Source organism: Pristiophorus japonicus, chromosome 10 (assembly GCF_044704955.1).
Source record: "Pristiophorus japonicus isolate sPriJap1 chromosome 10, sPriJap1.hap1, whole genome shotgun sequence".
Lineage (NCBI taxonomy): Eukaryota > Metazoa > Chordata > Chondrichthyes > Pristiophoridae > Pristiophorus > Pristiophorus japonicus.
The window spans coordinates 90,767,307-90,784,500 of NC_091986.1; the positions used below are offsets into that span (position 1 = coordinate 90,767,307).

A 17,194-nucleotide genomic window follows, 5' to 3' on the forward strand; every position below is an offset into this window, starting at 1 on the left:
GGAGTAATAGATTATATGCAAAATAAAATTTACCAAATAGTTGCTGGAAAGCCATGAGCTGATCTTTGTGAAATAGGAAAGCATGACCTGGGATAGTTTATGTCCGAGTGTGTGCGACTGGTACCTGTGGAACTTACTGTAGTAAAACTTGAATCTACTGTACAGATCTAGTATAGTTTGCAGTGATAGCTTTTTCCCTCTTCAACAACATATTGTTGAGGTTTCCTCTTTTGTCCATTGACACACCAGTTAAATCTCAGTCTCTCTTACTGATTTTGTGGCAAGGATATATATGCACAAGGATGACCAGGGATAACTCCAATATACTGCTGGAATCCAGCTGTTTAGTTACAAATGAAGATATTTAGTAAAATTATATGCAAAGGTTATAACCAATGATCACGATAATTCAGATGGGGTAAACATTAAGCGAAGCCAGCTTTTAACAAACCAACACATTATTTCAACTTATCAAACATCTGGGTTAACATCTGTTTTTGAGTAATCCTTGACCCATTTACCAGTTCTTCCAAATGGAAGAGCATTTATAGAAATAAACAACTTTTGTGAGGTGGAGAAATAAAATGGAGTAAAAAATAGTTACACTTTAAACTTGAAACATTGTTGTGTGTAAGATTTATATTTGAGTACCAAACAATGGAACTTGGCCTCCACACTTTTTTCTCTAGCAGGAATCTTGCTTGCCTAGCGTGAGTAGAAACATCAGTATGTCCCTGTTGGCATTTCCTTCCTTCCAAGATGGAACACAATTCCTTTTATGCAACATGAAGACGACTAGTAAAACTCACTCCATCTAGGCAAGCAAATTTCAATAATTTACAACCTTGTATTTGGGAACTGAGCACTGCTACTACTTAAGCTGCTGGATCAGTTTGGTGTGAATGTTTTAACATTAGTCATAATTAGTGCATCACTGCAGGGTGAGCTATACATTTAGCTTAACTGTATTAAAAAGCAATTATAATGGATCATTCTAAACATTGCCTTAATTATGGTTTGATTTGGTCTCTAATTAGGTCGGTGGAAACTTGCATTGCATAATAGCTTTCCAAAAACTGAACTGGCAAAAATTAAGCACTTGGATGATGAACATTGGAAATTTCAGATGTGAAACACGTTCAAAGGTATCAGAATGCAAGGCCAGTAACTCTGCCATTGGTCTGGAAAAGGTTTTAAATGATCATCATGAGCCGTCAATGAATGACAAGAATAACAGTGATAGATTTCAGCAAGCATCTGAGTGGAAACAAATCTCAAGTCCATACGAATACAGAGATGGTGGATCTCCTGAAAGTGAGACTGATGAAGAAAGTATTGAATGAATTTAACAGTGTACAGTAGAATGTACTTTTGGTATGGACAGTTAAGACATAAAATGACGTGGGCATGTTTTAGATTCAGTACTTAAGTAGGCATTACAAGTGTAAAGTGTGGTCAGCAGAAATTTTGAGAAAAATTACGTCGGTCTCAGCAGTGAAGCATATAAATTGTTTTTCCAATGATGATGTTATAGGTGTTACAAAACGTAAAGTTGAAAACCTATGTTATAATATAATATGTAATACATAGGCCAGTCTGTTGTGTACAGTACTGTTGCATAAGTGTAGGGATTAAAATCAAAGAAGCACACTGAGGAATTGTTAAAGACAAATTCAGTTTTATTTCCATTTTTCAGTAGATTTTTTAAAGTAAGAAGTTCCAGGAACCAATGTAACGAAAAATAGAATAATCTCTTTTTAAGAGATTACATTTTAAAATTAATAAAGTGCTCTTCTAATTTATTCATGCTGTGGATTGATACACACATTAAATATAATTGGTCACACAGAGGAAACACTGGTGTGGAGAATATTTTGAGTACAGTTCAATGCACAGTGGGGAAAACTGCCTTATAGATTGGCTATTTAACTGGTGTGAAGTTAAAGGAAAGCATTCGTTTTTCAGCAATGTTATTGTCCCTTTACTTGAGTAAAGTTCAGCAGGAACAGATTTACAGTAAAATAACATCTGATTAGAACATGCAAGTTAAAACACCTCTCATGTGGTTTTCACCCTTTTAAATGGAAGCTCTCTCCATGTACTGCAACATACTCTATACATTTTATGGTCAGAATAGTATAGTATCCCTGTGACTGTCCCTTCCTCGAGGCAGAATAATTGCAATAATGCAGCTCTTTATTTCAACCATCCATACACACTAATCTCTGTTCAATCAAGACAAAACATCTAGTCAGAACAGACTTACTATATTACAACCCAGCTGGAGATTTCTAAATGATAATGCAAAGGTCGCTCCAAAAAGAAGCCCTACTGTTTATGTCTAGCATGATCCTTGTAAGATTAGCTCGAGATGGAACAGTAGCATCTGGCAAAAGATTATTATTCCACATCTGACGTTTTCTGCCAAGGTGGTAGTCATTTTACTAAGTTTTTGAAATCGCACATTTAAGAGTATGTGTCCATGGGTCAAGAAGGCCAGGATCTTCCACGTATGTTCCTCAGCCCACAATTTCTCCCATTCATTTTTTGAATTGACAGATTGTGGTGTGGGGTGGGTAGGGCAAGACAACAGAATTCCCTTCGCAATGCCAGTCTCTCAGTATTGCACTGCAATGTGAGCCTAGATTATGTGCTCATGGTCTGGAGTGGGTTGAGTAGAGCATAAATGCTGGCATGGACTGGTTGGGCCAAATAGCCTGTTTATGTGCTGTATATTCTATGTAATTCTATGACCCATGACCGTACTCAGAAGCATGCTATTGAGACAAGCTAACAAGTGGAGGCTTCTCTAATATGGCCCAAGTGTCAGGAGGGATCTTCTACCAATATCGCATCCTTATATTGCCACCTGGTAGGCAAAGATTCCGAGCAAAAGCTGGCTCCCCTTGGTTAATGTACATAGTCCTTTCAGAGATTGTGTTGGAAGTTACCCGGATGCAGTGTTGATGTTATTTCAAAGCATTAGGATTTTTTTATTCCGATGTTCTGCTCAGGTGTTCCCCTTTCCTATTCTACTGATGGCACTGACTACTACTGCAGTATGATTGCACTCGAGTCAGCCACTGTCCAGTCCACCAACCTAAGATCGGTAGAGGAGGCAATCACGATCCTTCGAAAGAGCTCAACAAGGTTTGCATCTGTGGTGATCAAGCAAATTAAGTTCATTACAGACAATTGCAAGCTACTGAGTATTGGAAGTAAAATTAGGGGGCATGTCAAGGGGGAAGTTGAAAGACATAAGGACGTTAGTTGAATTTTCACTCGACATGTCTGAATAATGTAAAGTTGCAATAAAGAAAGCAAATAGGATCCAAGTTATATTGCCAAATCAGTTATGTTCAAATCTCCAAAGGATCTGATAAAGCTGTATGATGCTCTAGTCACTGCAACACTGGGAGCCATCAAAAAACCCTTAAGGATAGGGTAGGAAAGAGCAATGAGATCGAGTCTAACTTCTTAAGAAAATTGGTTTAAAATAAATAATTGTCAGAATGAAGAGCTATGAGGAATTATTTGATAAAATCATCATCATCATCATAGGCAGACCCTCGGAATCGAGGAAGACTTGCTTCCACTCTTAAAATGAGTTCTTAGGTGGCTGAACAGTCCAATACGAGAACCACAGTCTCTGTCACAGAAGGGACAGATAGTCATTGAGGGAAGGGGTGGGTGGGATTGGTTTGCCGCACGCTCTTTCCGCTGCCTGCGCTTGATTTCTGCATGCTCTCGGCGATAAGACTCAAGTTGCTCAGCGCCCTCCCAGATGCACTTCCTCCACTTAGGGTGGTCTTTGGCCAGGGACTCCCAGGTATCAGTGGGGATGTTGCACTTTATCAGGGAGGCTTTGAGGGTGTCCTTGTAACGTTTCCTCTGTCCACCTTCTGGCTCGTTTGCCGTGAAGGAGCTCTGAGTAGAGCCGCTTGCTTTGGGAGTCTCGTGTCTGGCATGCGAACTATGTAGCCTGTCCAGCAGAGCTGATCAAGTGTGGTGAGTGCTTCAATGCTGGGGATGTTGGCCTGGTCAAGGATGCTAATGTTGGTGCGTCTGTCCTCCCAAGGGATTTGTAGGATCTTGCGGAGACATCGTTGGTGGTATTTCTCCAGCGATTTGAGGTGTCTACTGTACATGGTCCATGTCTCTGAGCCATATAGGAGGGCGGGTATTACTACAGCTCTGTAGACCATGAGCTTGGTGGCAGTTTTGAGGGCCTGGTCTTCAAACATTCATTTCCTCAGGTGGCTGAAGGCTGCACTGGCACACTGGAGGCAGTGTTGAATCTCGTCGTAAATGTCTGCTCTTGTTGATAAGAGGGTCCCGAGATATGGGAAATGGTCCACATTGTGCAGGGCTGCGCCGTGGATCTTGATGACTGGGGGCAGTGCTGTGCAGAGAGGACAGGCTGGTGGAGGACCTTTGTCTTACAGATGTTTAGCATAAGGCCTATGCTTTCGTACGCCTCAGTAAATACGTCGACAATGTCCTGGAGTTCAGCCTCTGTATGTGCGCAGATGCAGGCGTTGTCCACGTACTGTAGCTCGACGACAGAGGTTGGGGTGGTCTTGGACCTGGCCTGGAGACAGCGAAGGTTGAACAGGTTCCCGCTGGTTCTGTAATTTAGTCCCACTCCAGTGGAGAGTTTTCCGACTGAGGTGAAGCATGGCAGCGAGGAAGATTGAGAAGGTGGTTGGGGCGATGACGCAGCTCTGTTTGACCCCGGTCCGGACGTGAATTGGGTCTGTAATGGATCCGTTGGTAAAGATCACGGCCTGAATGACGTTGTGGAGCAGGTGGAGAATGGTGACGAACTTTTGGGGGCATCCGAAACGGAGGAGGACGCTCCATAGACCCTCGCGGTTGACAGTGTTAAATGTCTTTGTAAGGTCGCAGAAGGCCATGTATAAGGGCTGGTGCTGCTCCCTGCATTTTTCCTGCAACTGTTGCTCTGCAAAAATCATGCCCGTTGTGCCCCATAGGGGACGAAATCCGCACTGTGACTCCGGGAGGAGCTTCTCGGCCACAGGGAGAAGACGGTTGACGAGGATTTTAGCGACGACTTTCCCAGTGGCTGGTAGTAGGGAGATTCCTTTGTAGTTGCCGCAATTGGACTTGCCCCCTTTTTTAAAGATAGTCACGATCACTGCATCTCTGAGATCTCTCGGCAGTCTCTCCTCCCTCCAGATGAGAGAGATGAGGTCATGTATTCGCGCCAACAGTTCCTCTCCGCCATATTTCAGTGCCTCAGCAGGGACTCCATCCGCTCCCGTAGCCTTATTTTTAAGCTGTCTTATGGCTTTTTCTACCTCGTGCAGTGTTGGGGTTTTACTGAGGTGGTGGCGGGTAGAATGCTGCGGAATGGAGTCGAGAATACTCGAGTCAAAGGCAGGGTTGAGGAGATCTTTGAAGTGCTCCTTCCAGTGGGCGCTGACTGCCTCGGTGTCCTTGATGAGTGTTTCCACGTTCTTGGCCAGCAGTGGAGTGGGGTCTTGGGTGTTTGGACCATTGATGGTCTTGACTGTGATGAGGAATCCTCGCACATCATGGCTGTCGGCCAGCTGCTGTATCTACTGTGCTTTCTCCATCCACCACTTGTTCTTTAGATCCCGGGTTTTTTTGTTGGACCTCAGCCTTGAGCCGTCTGTAATGCTGCTTTGCTGCTCCCGAGTTGGGTTGCTGTTTAAGGCTCAGAAATGCCCTGCGCTTGCGATCTATTAGAGCTTGGATCTCCTGATCATTCTCAACAAACCAACCCTGGTGTTTCCTGGTTGAGTGACCGAGCGTCTCTTCGCAGGCACTGGTTATGGAGGCCTGTAGGGCAGACCAAACATTGTGGGCATTCTGCGTCTCGGGATCATTAAGGCATGCCAGGTTAGATGTGAGGCACTGACTGTATAGGGCTCTCTTAGCTGGGTCCTTAAGTGCCCCGGCATTGACTTTTTTGTGGCACTGCTTCTGCTGCCCCCTCCACTTTGGGGCTATGTTGATGTCAATGATGGATCGGATTACGCGGTGGTCCATGCAGCAGTCGTTGGCTCCTGTCATGGCGTGGGTGATGCGCACATCCTGGCGATCCCTGGCTCAGACGATGACATAATCGAGCAGGTGCCAATGTTTGGAGCGAGGGTGTTGCCACGATGCCTTGTATTTGTCCCTCTGGCAGAACAAGGTGTTGGTGATGACAAGTTCATGTTCTAGACATTTTGTCAGACATAGGGTACTGCTGGAGTTGGCTTTCCCTACCTCCTCTCTGCCAATCACGCCTCCCCAGAGGGCTATGTCCTTGCCGACCCTGGCATTGAAATCATCGAGGAGGATCAGTTTGTCGTCCGCGGGGACGCGGGACAGGGATTTTTTGAGGTTGGAGTAAAAGCCCTCTTTGGTCTCATCTGTTGCATCGAGTGTTGGGGTGTACGCACTGGTGACTGGGGTTTACGTGAAATACTTAAATGGGACAGCGAAAGATCAAGGCACAGAAACAGGTCATTCGGCCCAACCAGTCCATGCCAGCGTTTTATGCTCCACTCAAGCCTCCTCCTGTCTTTCCTCCTCTAAATCTATCATCATAACCCTCTATTCTCCCTCATATGCTTGTCTAGCCTACTTAGATGCGCTATACTATTCGCTTCAACCACTCCCTGTAGTAGCGAGTTCCACATTCTCACCACTCTTTTGGGTAAATAAGTTTCTTCTCAATTTCCTATAACATTCCTTGGTGACTATCTTAAATTGATGGCCTTTAGATATGCTCTTCCCCATAAGTGGAAACGTTCTCTCTGTATCCACTCTTATCAAAACCTTTCATAATTTTAAAGACCTCTATTAGGTCATCCCTCAGCCTTTTTTCAAAAGAGACCCAGCCTGTTCATCTTTTCTTGATAGGTATACCCTTGCATTTCTGGTATCATCCTTGTAAATCTTCTCTGCACCCTCTCCGGTGCCTCTATATCCTTTTTATAATATGGGGACCAGAATTATACACAAGGTTTGGTACAGTGTAAGATTTCTAAATCTCTGGCATTAAATTGACAGCAAGACCGATTATTTTAAAACAATTTGGAATAGTTTATTAAACACACCCACATGCACATCTATCAGCAGTTGTCAGCTATCCTACAGACCTACTTAGTTAAACAGATACAATGATGTTACAATGATTTATAAAAAGGTATACGCCACTTCCCTGTGGCAAAGCACATGGCCTGCTTCTTCATCTGCAGAGGAAGGTCCTGCTTTTGCCATGTGCTTAAGAAAAGAGAGACCCAGCAATCTTTGGCTTGACTTTTTATATCCCTTAAGGCCATAGTTTCTCAGAAAGCCTCAGGATTGGGTCTTGGTTCCAGGGCCGTTCCTGATTGGCTTCTCCTCGTACATGTGTCTGGAGAGCTGGTGCCATTCCTTGATTAGGTTAATAGCTTTCCAATTAATACCTTTTCTAGTTTGGTGAGTTTCAAAGTCATGCTTCCTTTGTTCCTTGAGCTCTGCCCAACCAGAGGAGACATGAACTTGGGGGAGTTATCCATTGTGTTTCTTTCAAAACTGCAGTCTTTCAGTATAATCTACACTTAACATTTTATACATACAGAATCAATTTTATCATTACTAAACACTTTTATTCTTACAAGTTTAACATAACTTCCCTATTTTTCAATTAAAAAATGTTTTTAAGAACCGCCATTCTCGCTACTTTCAGTTGTAACTGCTCAGAAATTGCTGAGAATCTTGGTGTAAGAACCATTTTCTCGCCGGGCGGTTTTAATTACCTAATTAGTGGAAACTTTTGCCGGTGTTAACTGATGAAGCTTAGCGGTATTTTCTGGATGGCAATTGAGCGGTGAGGGCCTTGTGGAAAATCTACCCCTAAACCTCTAGAAATAAACCCGAGTGCTTGGTTTGCTTTTTTTATGGACTTGCTAACCTGTCACAACTTTGTAACTTGTGTATTTGTACTCTGAGGTCCCTTTGTTCCTCTACCCCACCTACACTCCCAACCTCCAAGTAATAAGGGACCTCCCTATTTTTCCTTCCAAAATGTAATACCTCACATTTATCTGTGTTGAACCTCATTTGCCAATTATATGCCCATTCTGCAAGTTTATTAATGTCCTCCTGTAATTTGTTGCCGTCCTCCTCAGTATTGACTATCGCCCCACCGCCAACCAATTTGGTGCAATCCGCAAATTTATAAAGTGTTTTTAATTGCAAAGTCTAAATCATTAATATAAATTGTGAACAGTGGTCCCAGCACTGATTCTTGTGAAACACCATGACCCACCTTCTGCCACTGAATAGCTACCTTTTATCCTACCTTCTGCTTTCTACCTTGAAGCCAGCTAGCTATCCATTCTGCTACTTGTCCCCTGACTCCGCATTCTCTGACCTTGTTCATCAGTCTATTATGGGATACCTTAGCGAAGGTCTTTTGAAAATCTAGATAAATTTCACCTACTGCATTACCATTGTCTACTCTCTGTTACCTCTTCAAAAAATTCAATGAGGTTGGTCAAGCAAGATTTTCTTTTGTGAAATCCATGGTGACTTCATTACTATATTTTTGGTTTCTAGATGTTCTATTTTCTCCTTTAGTATGGATTACATTATTTCTCCGATCACCAATGTTAAGCTGACTGGTCTATAATTCCCCGGACATGTTCGATCCCCCTTCTTAAATATAGAACTGTACAATACTTTTAGATACACTAAGGTATCAGAGTTCCTCTGGGAGTGCAGCCAGAGCCAAGTCCACTGCACCATAGGTAGCTCAGCTGTACAAGAGGGGAGGAAGAAGCATGGGACAGCAAAAGCGGTCGGGGATTGAATAGTTAGGGGAGCAGACGGTTGTTTCTGCGGCCACAGATGTGACTCCAGGATGGTATGTTACCACCAGCGCTACCTCCGCAAGATCCTGCAAATCCACTGGGAGAATAGATGCACCAACGTCGATCAGGCCAATTATCCCCAGCATCGAAGCACTGACCACACTCGACCAGCTCCATTGGGTGGGCCACATCATTCACATGCCCGAGACGAGACTCCCAAAGCAAGCGTTCTACTCGGAACTTCTACACGGCAAGCGAGCCCGAGGTGGGCAGATGAAACATTTCAAGGACACCCTCAAAGCCTCCTTGATAAAGTGCAACATCCCCACTGGCACTTGAGAATCCCTGGCCCAGGACTGCCCTAAGTGGAGGAAGAGCATCGGGGAGGGCGCTGAGCACCTCGAGTCTCGTCGCCGAGAGCATGCAGAAACCAAGCGCAGACAGCAGAAGGATCGTGCGGAAAACCAGACTACCCACCCACCCTTTCCCTCAACCACTGTCTGTCCCGTATTGGGACTGTACAGTCACCTGAGAACTCACTTTTAGAGTGGAAGCAAGTCTTCCTCGATTTCGAGGGACTGCCTATGATGTTGCTTCCCTGGTGCCAGGGTTAAGGATGTCTCTGAGCGGCTAAGGAACATTTTGAGGGGGGAGGATTAACAGCCAGAACTTGTGGGCCATATTGGTACCAATGACATAGGTAGAAAGAAGGATTGAGATCCTGCAGACAGATTTTAGGGAGTTAGGAAGGAGATTAAAAAGCAGGACCTCAAAAGTGGTCATCTCTGGCTTACTCCCGGTGCCATGGGCTAGTGAGTATAGAAATAGGAGGAGAGCGCAGATGAGTGCATGGCTGGAGAGATGGTGCAGGTGGGAGGGCTTCAGATTCGTGAGGCATTAGGTTATGGACCTAGATCTGGAAAGTGGGATTAGGCTGGATAGCCTCTTGTTGGTCGGCATGGACACAATGGGCTGGAATGGCCTCCTTCCGTGCTGTAAACTTCTATGATTGAGACCGGTTCTTGGGAAGGTGGGACCTGAACAGGCCGGACGGGTTGCACCTCAACAGGGCCGGAACCAATATCCTCGTGGGGAGGTTTGCTCGTGCTGGTAGGGAGGGTTTAAACTAATTTGGCAGGGGGATGGGCACCAGGATGTAACATTAGAAAGCGGAAATAAAGTGCTCAAAGGATTGGGAGAGGCAAAGAGCACTAAAGTAATAGTAAGGTATTAGGTGGGGTCAAACTAAGAGAATACAGGATGGTCTAAGATGGGTTTGCAGTGTATCTATGTGAACGCATGAAGCGTAGTAAACAAGGTAAGTGAGCTGCAGGCACAAATAGCCACATGGGAATATGATGTGGCAATAACTGAGACTTGGCTGAAAAAAGGTCAGGATCGGGTATTGAATATTCCTGGTTATAAGGTATTCAGGAAATATAGGGAAGGAAAAATAGGAGGTGTTGTGTCAATATTGGTTAAGGAGAATGTTACAGTGCTGGAGAGGGAGGATGCCCTGGAGGGGTCAAAGACAGAATCTATATGGCTAGAGTTAAGAAATAATAGAGATGCCATTACACTACTAAGTATATTCTACAGACCACCAAATAGTGAGAAAGATATGGAGGATCAAATTTGCAGAGAACTTGCAGAGGTGCAAGAACTATAGAATAGTAATAATGGGGGACTTCAACTATCCTAATATAGACTGGAATTCTAATACTGTTAAGGCCAGAGAAGGGGAAGATTTCTGAAGTGTGTTCAGGAGAACTTTCTTGATCAGTATGTTTCTGCCCCGACGAGGGAGGAGGCATTGCTGGATCTGGTTCTGGGGAATGAGGAAGGTGAAGTGGAGCAAGTGTCAGTAGGTGAACATTTAGGAAACAGTGATCATAGTATCATAAGGTTTAGATTAGATATGGAAAAGGACAGGGAGCAATCTAAAGTAAAAATGCTTAACTGGGGGGGAGGAAGACCAATTTCAGTGGGATAATGGATCTGACCCGGGTAAACTGGAATCAAAGATTGGTAGGCAAAACTGTAATGGAACAATGGGCTGCCTTTAAAGAGGAAATAATTCAGGTACATACCCACTAGGGGGAATGGCAGGGCAACTAAAGTCAGGGCTCCCTGGATGATGAAACAGATAGAGAATATGATGGAGCAGAAAAAACATGACAGATGTCAGGTTGCAAATACATCTGAGAATAAGGCTATAGATAGAAAGGTCAGAGGAGAAGTGAAAAAGAAAATGAGGGGGAAAGAGAGGGTATGAGAATAGAATGGCAGCCAACATGAAAGATAATCCAAAGATCTTCTGTAGGTATATAAATAGTAAAAGGATAGAAAGAGGAAGGGTGTGGACAATTAGGATTCAAAAATGCGACCTATGCATGGAGGCAGAGGGTATGGCTGAGGTAGTAAACAAGTATTTTGCTTCTGTCTTCACCAAGGAAGGGGATGCTGCCATAGACATAATGAAGGAGGAGGTAGTGGTGACACTTGATTGCCCAGAAAGACTGGCTGTACTTAGAAAGTAGATAGATCATTAGGAGCGGATGGGATGCATCTTGGGATGCTGAGGGAATTGAGAGCATAAATTGCAGAGATACTGGCCATAATATTCCAGTCCTCTGTAGATACAGGGGTGGTGCCAGAGGACTGGAGGATTGCAAATGTTACACCCTTGTTCAGTGGTCAGTCAGTTTAATTTCAGTAGTGGGGATGCTTTTAGAAATTGATCAGGGACAAAATTAACAGTCACTTGGATAGGTGTGGATTAATTAAGGAAAGCCAGCACGGATTTGTTAAAGGCAAATCATGTTTAACCTGATCGGATGGGATGCATCCGAGGATGCTGAGGGAATTGAGGGCGTAAATTGCAGAGGTACTGGCCATAATCGAGTTTTTTTGATGAGGTAACAGAGAGGGTTGATGAGGGCAATGCAGTTGACATGGATTTTGAAAAGGCAATCAACAAAATGCCACATAATAGGCTTGCCAGCAAAGTTGAAGCCCATGGAATAAAAATGACAGTGGCAGCATGGATAAGAAATTGGCTAAGTGACAGGAAACAGAGAGTAGTGGTGAACAGTCGTTTTTTGGACTGGAGGAAGGTACATAGAGATGTTCCCCAAGGGTTGGACTAGGACCACTGCTTTTCTTGATAGATATTAATGACTTGGATGAGGGTGTGCAGGGCACAATTTAAAAATTTGAAGATGACACAAAACTTGGAAGTATAGTGAACAGTGAGGAGGATAGTGGTAGACTTCAAGATGACAGGCAGGCTGGTAGAATGGGCGGACACGTGGCAGATGAAATGTAAGACACAAAAATGTGAAATGATACATTTTGGTAGAATGATAGCAAATGTAAACTAAAGGGTACAATCCTAAAGGGGGTGCATGAACAGAGAGACCAAGGGGTATATGTGCAGGACTCTGGATCAGTTCCTATGGACTGGAGGGTAGCTAATGTAACACCACTTTTTAAGAAAGGAGGGAGAGAAAACAGGTAATTATAGACCGGTTAGCCTGACATGAGTAGTGGGGAAAATGTTGGAATCAATTATTAAAGATGAAATAGCAGCTCATTTGGATAGCAGTGACAGGATCGGTCCAAGTCAGCATGGATTTATGAAAGGGAAATCATGCTTGACAAATCTTCTAGAATTTTTTGAGGATGTAACTAGCAGAGTGGACAAGGGAGAACCAGTGGATGTGGTGTATTTGGACTTTCAAAAGGCTTTTGACAAGTTCCCACATAAGAGATTGGTGTGCAAAATCAAGGCACATGGTACTGGGAGTAATGTACTGACGTGGATAGAGAACTGGTTGGCAGACAGGAAACAGAGAGTCGGGATAAATGGGTCCTTTTCAGAATAGCAGGCAGTGACTAGTGGGGTGCTGCAAGGCTCAGTGCTGGGACACCAGCTATTTACAATATACATTAATGATTTGGATGAAGGAATTGAGTGTAATATCTCCATGTTTGCAGACGACACTAAGCTGGGTGGCGGTGTGAGCTGTGAGGACGCTATGAGGCTGCAGGGTGACTTGGACAGGTTAGGCGAGTGGGCAAACACATGGCAGATGCAGTATAATGTGGATAAATGTGAGGTTATCCACTTTGGTGGCAAAAACACGAAGGCAGATTATCTGAATGGTGGCAGATTAGGAAAAGGGGAGGTGCAACGAGACCTGGGTGTCATGGTACATCAGTCATTGAAAGTTGGCATGCAGGTACAGCAGGCGGTGAAGGCGGCAAATGGTATGTTGGCCTTCATAGCTAGGGGATTTGAGTATAGGAGCAGGGAGGTCTTACTGCAGTTGTACAGGGCCTTACTGAGGCCTCATCTGGAATATTGTGTTCCGTTTTGGTCTCCTAATCTGAGGAAGGACATTCTTGCTATTGAGGGAGTGCAGTGAAGGTTCACCAGACTGATTCCCTGGATGGCAGGACTGACATATGAGGAGAGACTGGAGCGACTGGGCCTCTATTCACTGGAGTTTTAGAAGGATGAGGGGGGATCTTATAGAAACATATAAAATTCTGATGGGACTGGACAGGTTAGATGCAGGAAGAATGTTCCCGATGTTGGGGAAGTCCAGAACCAGGGGACATAGTCTAAGGATAAGGGGTAAGCCATTTAGGACTAAGATGAGGAGAAATTTCTTCACTCAGAGAGTTGTTAACCTGTGGGATTCTCGACCGCAGAGAGTTGTTGATGCCAGTTCATTGGATATATTCAAGAGGGAGTTAGATATGGCCCTTACGGCTAAAGGGATCAAGGGGTATAGAGAGAAAGCAGGAAAGGGGTACTGAGGGAATGATCAGCCATGATCTTATTGAATGGTGGTGCAAGCTCGAAGGGCTGAATGGCCTACTCCTGCACCTATTTTCTATGTTTCTAAATCGTTGAAAGTGGCAGGGCAGGTTGAGAAAGCAGTTAAAAAAGCTTATGGGATTCTGGGCTTCATGAACAGCGGTATAGAGTACAAAGCGTGAAAATTATGATGAACCAGTATAAAACACTGGTTCAGCCTCAACTGGAGTCTTGTGTCCAATTCTGGGCACCACACTTTAGGAAGGATGTAAAGGCTTTAGAGAGGGTACAGAAAAGATGTACGAGAATTATTCCAGGGATGAGGGACTTCAGTTACATGGATAGACTGGTGAAGTTGGGTTTGTTCTCCTTAAAGCAGAGTAGAGGAGATATGATAGAGCTGTTCAAAATCATGAGGGGTCTGGACAGAGTAGATAGAAATGGTTCCCATTGGCAAAAGGGTCGTGAACCAGAGGACACAGATTTAAGGTGATTGGCAAAAGCACCAAAGGCCACATATAAGAAAAACATTTTTACACAGTGAGTGGTTAGGATCTGGAATACACTGCCGGAAAGGGTGGTGGAGGCAGACTCAATCACTGCTTTCAAAAGGGATTTGGATAAGCACCGAAAAGAAAAAAAATTGCAGGGCTACCAGGAAAGGAAGGGATGTGGGACTAGCTGAAGCGCTCATGCAGAGAGCCGGCATGAGCTCGACAGGCCAAATGGCCTTCTTCCATGCTGTGACCATTCTACGAAGAGTAGGTTCAGGGTAATGAAATTTATGACATCAGGAAGGGAGAAAGTATTTCTTTACACTGGAACAAGTTTTCAGAAAGGATGACTAAGGCCAGAACGTTGGAGTTATTTAAGAGACAGCTAGCTGCTGTAATGGGAAAATGGTAGGATTAGTATCATGGAAAGGTGCGATCAAATACGCCTCCTCATCCAAAACCATATTACTACCACCCCAATGTGGCCATTCTTCATGTGTAAACTGGACTGTGATGCTCTGCACAGTGGAATAGCTTGCTGACACTCTGGCCCTGAAGATTCTTAGGATCTGATCATGGCAGTCAGTGTTTGCTTCGTCAGTGGGAGAGTACTTAATTTACACAGAGCCAGCAGTTTTTAATAAGCATCTAAAATTTAAGATTGGCCTCTTCACTCCAATAAAGCTTCTCTTGAAACAACTTAAAACATTAACATTTCATGATAAATTTCCATGGAACTACTGATAGTAATTTTATTGGTATATTTGACTATGAAATTAGTTTGTTTTACAGTAATCTAGCCACCATAATATACATCAAAGATACAGCAGTTTATCCGATCAAAATGGATATCTACACAATATGGGAAGTCATCATTTCTAAATCCAAATTAAAATATTTTAAAGACCAATGTATACTTTCTTCCATTTGGAGATTAGATCATTGTGTTAAAACCATACATCAGAATAATTAAGAATTTTACAAACTCACCAAGCAACCAATCTATTTAATATTTCATTTATAAGGCTAATGGTATGTGCAGTATTTAACAAACTGTAACACTCGATAATGGCAATGAAAGTTAACAGCATTCACATTCCTCTTGCTAATATTTGAAGCTCATTCATGTGACAAATTAGGTTTTAGAATATCTCGTAGCTCTGCTATATCAGCTGGGGTAGTTCTGCAACAGCCACCTATGAGATAGATATTTTAAAAATACAAAATTAGATGGGTCAATTCTTCGGTATTATTAATAAAGCTTATATGCTAGAACCTATGCTTCAGCAAACATCCAGATTAACAACTATATAACTAGTCAAAGATCGACATACCATTATGCTAGATGTTACAAAATAAAATATTTATGTTTAGAATCATCATTGTCAAAGGTTACAGCATTTCAAATGCAGACAGTGAAAATAACAGCAACAAGGCAATTAAGATTACAGCAGATAACTCCTGTTTAAAACTTACTGCTGCTGGAGACAAGGAATACTTACTGCAGTTCATCCTAGAGTGCATTTGGGCTCCCCAATGCCTCGGTTTATTAAGATTAGTGACTCATCCACTCAGATCTGAGTAATCTGATCTCAGTCAAAGCAGTGTTTGGGATGCTGCAACTGGCTTCAGTGTCCCTGTGTCACATCCCAATCTCTTCTCCCCAATCAGGGCTCTCCATTGATCCCTGCTGAAAAGTGCGCGAACAGTCTCGGACATGACTGTGATGCATCTTACAATCTGATAGTCTGCCACTCATCATCTAGGCTCACATTTAATAATGAGTGAGGTATTAGAAGTGACTAGGGCCAATGAAACCATATGTCAACAACTAGTAAACATCTTCAGGAGAGAAAAAATGATTTTACATTTGTATAGCACCATATATCCCAGAACACTTCACAATTATTTAATTATTTTTGAACTACAGTCACTGTTATATAGGCAGCTAATTTGCACGTAGGAAAGTTTTTAAAAAAAGTAAATGAGATGAACGATCAATTAATCTGTTTTTGGTGATGTTGGTTGAAGGAGAAATGTTGGCAGGATATGGGAACTACACTTCAAATAGTGCCAAGTGATCTTTTAAATCATTCAAACTGACTGAAAGGACCTTGATTTAATATTTAATTTCAAAGATAACAGCTGCAACAATGCTATCTTCCTCAGAATTGCAGTGAAGTGCCATCCTAGTATATGTGCTGTCCTGAAGTAGGACTTGATGCCACAACATTCTGATTCAGATGCAGATCACCAACTGAGTCAAACTGAACCATAAAGGGGAAAAATGGCAGAAGAAAAAAAGGGATTTGTTTGTGGATCCTGCTCTTATAGTCTATGCCTCGGCTAATAAAGGCAAGTATCCCATATGCCTTCATCACCTTATCTACCTGTCCTGCTACCTTCAGGGATCTGTGGACATGCACTCCAAGGTTCCTCTGTTCCTCTACACTTCTCAGTGTCCTACCATTTATTGTATATTCCTTTGCCTTGTTAGCCCTCCCCAAATGCATTACCTCACACTTCTCCAGATTGAATTTCATTTGTCACTGTTCTACCCACCTGACCAGTCCATTGATACCTTTATGCAGTCTACAGCTTTCTTCTTCATTATCAACCACACAGCCAATTTTTGTATCATTTGCAAACTCCTTATTTATACCCCCTACATTTAAATCTAAAACATTGATATATACCACAAAAAACAAGAGACCTAGTACTGAGCCCTGCGGAACCCCACTGGAAACAGTCTTCCAGTCACAGAAACACCCATCGACCATTGCCCTTTGCTTCCTGCCTCAGACAATTTTGGATTCAACTTGCACTTTGCCTTGGATCCCATGGGCTTTTACTTTTGTGACCAGCCTGCCATGTGGGACCTTATCAAAAGCCTTGCTAAAATCCATACACACCACATCAAACACACTACCCTCATCGACCCTCCTTGTAACCTCCTCAAAAAATTCAATCAAGTTAGTCAGACATGACCTTCTCTTAACAAATCCATGCTGACTGTTCTTGATTAATCCATGTCTTTC

The 17,194-nt window shown here is 43.2% G+C and overlaps 2 protein-coding genes across 3 annotated transcripts in view; one reads left to right on the forward strand and one right to left on the reverse strand.

Annotated features, from left to right (window-relative positions):
• The window catches only part of ercc5 (excision repair cross-complementation group 5), a 287,038-nt gene that overhangs the window by 99,672 nt on the left and 170,172 nt on the right, over positions 1–17,194 (forward strand). Inside the window, exon 10 of the mRNA XM_070891281.1 lies at positions 1,038–1,337. Coding sequence (XP_070747382.1) covers positions 1,038–1,337 — 300 coding nt within the window. The remainder of the gene's footprint in view (positions 1–1,037; positions 1,338–17,194) is intronic.
• The window catches only part of LOC139275024 (homocysteine S-methyltransferase YbgG), an 85,244-nt gene continuing 77,468 nt past the window's right edge, over positions 9,419–17,194 (reverse strand). Inside the window, exon 9 of one of the 2 annotated variants that reach the window (XM_070891892.1) lies at positions 9,419–15,352. In XM_070891892.1, coding sequence (XP_070747993.1) covers positions 15,276–15,352 — 77 coding nt within the window. In that variant the 3' untranslated portion in view covers positions 9,419–15,275. The remainder of the gene's footprint in view (positions 15,353–17,194) is intronic. The other variant, XR_011595658.1, reaches the window with a different exon arrangement.